Source organism: Pseudogymnoascus verrucosus, assembly GCF_001662655.1.
Source record: "Pseudogymnoascus verrucosus strain UAMH 10579 unplaced genomic scaffold scaffold_91, whole genome shotgun sequence".
Lineage (NCBI taxonomy): Eukaryota > Fungi > Ascomycota > Leotiomycetes > Thelebolales > Thelebolaceae > Pseudogymnoascus > Pseudogymnoascus verrucosus.
Genome location: NW_017263742.1, coordinates 643 through 4,175, shown reverse-complemented (window position 1 = coordinate 4,175; position 3,533 = coordinate 643). Strand labels below are relative to the sequence as shown.

The 3,533-nt window shown below is 53.9% G+C and overlaps 2 protein-coding genes across 2 annotated transcripts in view; one reads left to right on the top strand and one right to left on the bottom strand.

The window, feature by feature from the left end:
* ERG7 (Lanosterol synthase (Oxidosqualene--lanosterol cyclase)) overlaps positions 1 to 2,266 on the bottom strand; it is a gene marked incomplete at both ends in the record, with an annotated part of 2,387 nt that extends 121 nt beyond the window's left edge. The window contains 2 exons of the mRNA XM_018279986.1: positions 56 to 1,998; positions 2,066 to 2,266. Of these exons, the coding sequence (XP_018125109.1) occupies positions 56 to 1,998; positions 2,066 to 2,266 (2,144 nt within the window). The remainder of the gene's footprint in view (positions 1 to 55; positions 1,999 to 2,065) is intronic.
* A 539-nt stretch (positions 2,267 to 2,805) lies between these two features.
* VE01_10591 (uncharacterized protein) overlaps positions 2,806 to 3,533 on the top strand; it is a gene marked incomplete at both ends in the record, with an annotated part of 1,362 nt that continues 634 nt past the window's right edge. Inside the window, 2 exons of the mRNA XM_018279985.1 lie at positions 2,806 to 3,196; positions 3,255 to 3,307. Of these exons, the coding sequence (XP_018125111.1) occupies positions 2,806 to 3,196; positions 3,255 to 3,307 (444 nt within the window). The remainder of the gene's footprint in view (positions 3,197 to 3,254; positions 3,308 to 3,533) is intronic.

Genomic DNA, 3,533 nt, shown 5'->3' with positions numbered 1-3,533 from the left:
CTCCAGTCTCTCCTTCTCCAACCTCCCCCACCTCCCCACCGCCATCATCACAAACGTAAACTTATAATTCGGATAACTAATCATCGCGCTCTTATTAAACACCCCCTCGATCGACTCCTGGAGCCACTCCCCATTCGCCTGCTGTCTGCCCATGATAAACTTCACTCCGCGTTCAATCACAGAACGGTCCGGGTATTCGGCGTACATCAACCCCAACACAGCCCAGGCTGTTTGCACGACCAGGGAGCCGGAGGGGTGCTCGGTGTAGACCATCGTCTCGCACCCGCGATAACTCTCGCTCCACCCGCCATCAGGACGTTGATGGGAGACGAGGAAATCGCAGCCGCGTTTCGAAGGGCCGGAGTTGGCGTACGTCTCCCCAATCGCCTCCAAACTCTCCAACGCAAACATAGTAGCGTAGGTAAAGCAGATAGCCCAGCTCCCATACCAGCTCCCGTCAGCGGCCTGGTTAGTCTTGATCCACTGCACCATCCTCGCCTTCTGTGTTGCGATCTCCTTGGCTCTATAATCAGGCCAGTGGGAGGAGAACAAGGATAAAGCGGTCACGACGGCGGTAGTGCATTCAGGGTAATCGTACTCGACCATTATGCGTCCAAAGACCTCCGCAGCGTTGAGTAGCTCGAGGTGCTCGGACCCGCGCTGGGGTTCGTAGGAGGCGCAGCCGCCGGAGGTGTTTTGGAAGGTGAGGAGGGTGTCGATTGCGTCGAAGATGCGCTGGTCTTCGAGGAGGGTGGGGAAGCCGGGGGTGTGCTGGAGCATGATTACGGCTTTCAGTGCCTCGGCGATACAATCCGAGACTGCGTAGCCTTGGTCCTTGTTGGAGAAGGCCCACCCGCCCTTGCGTTGCTGGCGGTAGCATGCAGCCTGGTTCGGTACATCCTCGCGGATCTGCTGCCCTTCGAGATAGTGGAGGGCCTTGGTTAGCATAGGGCGCCAGCGCTCCTCGGTGGCAAGCCCGGAATCGACGACGGCTTGGATGGCAAAGGCTGTGTCCCAGTTCTGCACACCGTTGGTGCCGTTGACGAGCATACCCTCAGACTTGACCCAGAGGTAGTCCTGGAGGCGATCGATGTGGCGCTTGACGGAGTGGTGGTCGGGGCCGTGCTCGATAAAGCAGGCGATTGTGTTCATGGGCGCGGACACTGGGGCGAGGTCGCTGAAGTCGGTGTTGGCGTCTTCCATCTCGATGAGCTTAAAGGCGTGGGATTCGCCCCAGGTCTTGATCCAGTTGGGGCGCAGGAAGGCGAACCAGATGTTCACGAGAATCCAGTTGATCAGGTTGAGGATCCAGGTCTTGGGGTGGAAGTTGTCCATGGGGGCGATCGAGTTACGGTGTCCTTTCCAGTTCATAGTCTCAAATGGCTCCGTGAACATCTCCTGCTGCAGTTCGCGAATTAGGGGGGTCTCGGGGTATGTCCAGCGCTTGGAGTAGATGTAGCCGCTGGGAAGGAAGACTTGGCGCATGTGGATCCACCAGCGCCACGGGTGGACGGGCACCCAGTTGGGCATGAGCCAGAACTCAGGGGGGATGGGGTTGACGAGATCCCAGTGCGCGATGCCGAGTAAGCTCATCCAGAATTTAGCCCAGTGGGGGCTTTGCTGCGCGCCTCCGAGCTTGTGCAGTGTCGCTCTGGCCTTTGCTGCGCGAGGGTCGTCGGCGGGGACGCCGAGAAGACGGAGGTTTAGGTAGTTCATGCAGGTCCCGAAGACGGTGCTGTCGCTCTCGATGTGTAGACCCCAGCCGCCGTCCTCGGGGTGGGCGCGCGCGAAGATGTAGTTGCGCATCTCGATCTTGTGCGCCTCGGGGATGGGAGTGTCGGTGATGGTCCAGGTGATGATGATGCCCGTCATGAGGAAGAGCGGTCCGCCGTACTCGCAGGCCCAGTTTCCGGGGGGTTGCTGCAGCTTCTCGAAGAATTCGAGGCCATTGTTGACGGCTTCGAGGGGGGTCTTGGCTTTGGGCAGTTCGGGAGCGTCCTGGGAGCTGTTAGTAGCTGAATAATAGCTGAAGAGGGGTGTAAAACGCGACGAATGGTGTACGCACAAGTGGTAGGCCAACATAGTACTTGTCGGCGAACGATTGGGGCCAGGCTTTGGCCTCCTTGTCGTCCTCCAGGTAATGCCATGTCTGTCGTCCATCGTCGTCCAACATACGCCAGCGGGTTTTATCCGTATGTTCGGTCATGGCGGAGCTGGTGCCATTGGCCTTCTTGCCCTTCGGCGTCTTCCCTGATCTGGTCGACATCGCGTAGGAACTCAGTAAACGACGTCAATTGTACACAATTGAAGCTGTCTGAATATCGCACGGAGGTCTGGCCCTCTCTTAAAGGCAGCTCGGCTATCTCAACGGCGTCGCAGGGAGCTTCGCACTTGGAATATCCAGGGAGTAGCACAAGTGCTTGTGGTTGGTTTGTGGGGAACGGGGAGACGGGAATTTAGGATCGACAGGGATGCGCGCGTCCCACACAGCCACACCGCCCCTGAGCCAGGGAGTGGTCTTAGCGCCGCTGTCAATGTCCACTGACAAAGCGAATTTGTGTCAGTCAAGAGATGGGATCAAAGTTGTCTCACCTTGTTGGATGAAGAATCTTGGCTCAAAAATTATACCGATTATTGAAAGAACCGACGAATGAGACCGAGGATATTATTCTGAGCAGCTTGAAAAATAAATTATATATTCCTCTTTAGAGAATATCTGCGTCTTATGGTGACCTCTCAGATATTGGTGCTAGGATATATATTTCTCATCAATGGAATAAATTATCCACCAAAAAATATCCAGCAATGGATCATGATCTCCTCAATCTCTATCAAGATGCTTCATCAGACAGATTGTTACTACATAACTCACCATATGACAAACTAATATCCCAGAATCAACTCAACGTATCATCTCAGCAAAATCACGCTGACAGCCAACTCATTTCCCAAGGAGCTCCAAGAAATAATAACCTCCAAGCCGGCGAAGTTATAACCAAAATCGAAGACATTTTCGAATCTCTCCTTGACCGTATTATAAACGAAAAGAAGTGCCTCGTTCTACACATCAAGTCGAGAGGAAAAAAAGGCGGTCAAACTCTAGACGCTGCCACTGGGGCGATTCGAAATACTAGGAATGTTGAGACCAAGGAGATCACCTTTCCGGGAAAGACTCAGAAAGAGGCTTGGAAGTTTGGTAAGTGCTTCTGGGGTTCTGATAATGGTTGAATTATGCTCACGGTTGGATTTCATAGCGGCTTTGCTCCGTATATTGGAGCTATCTCATGAAGCGTTGGTGACTGGGATTGTAACCACAAAAAGGTGGGTGATTTCTCATAACTTTACACTCATGATTATCCCATCTAAGCCCTGGAATATTAACAGAGCATCTCAATGCCCACTACCCATTTTGCACCTTCAACCTGATACAATCTGACCCCCTGCTAACCCACCAAAGAGACATTTACTACCGCGACCCCGACCTCTTCATCAAACAAGCCATCGTCGACCGCTACATCGACGACCTGGCTTTC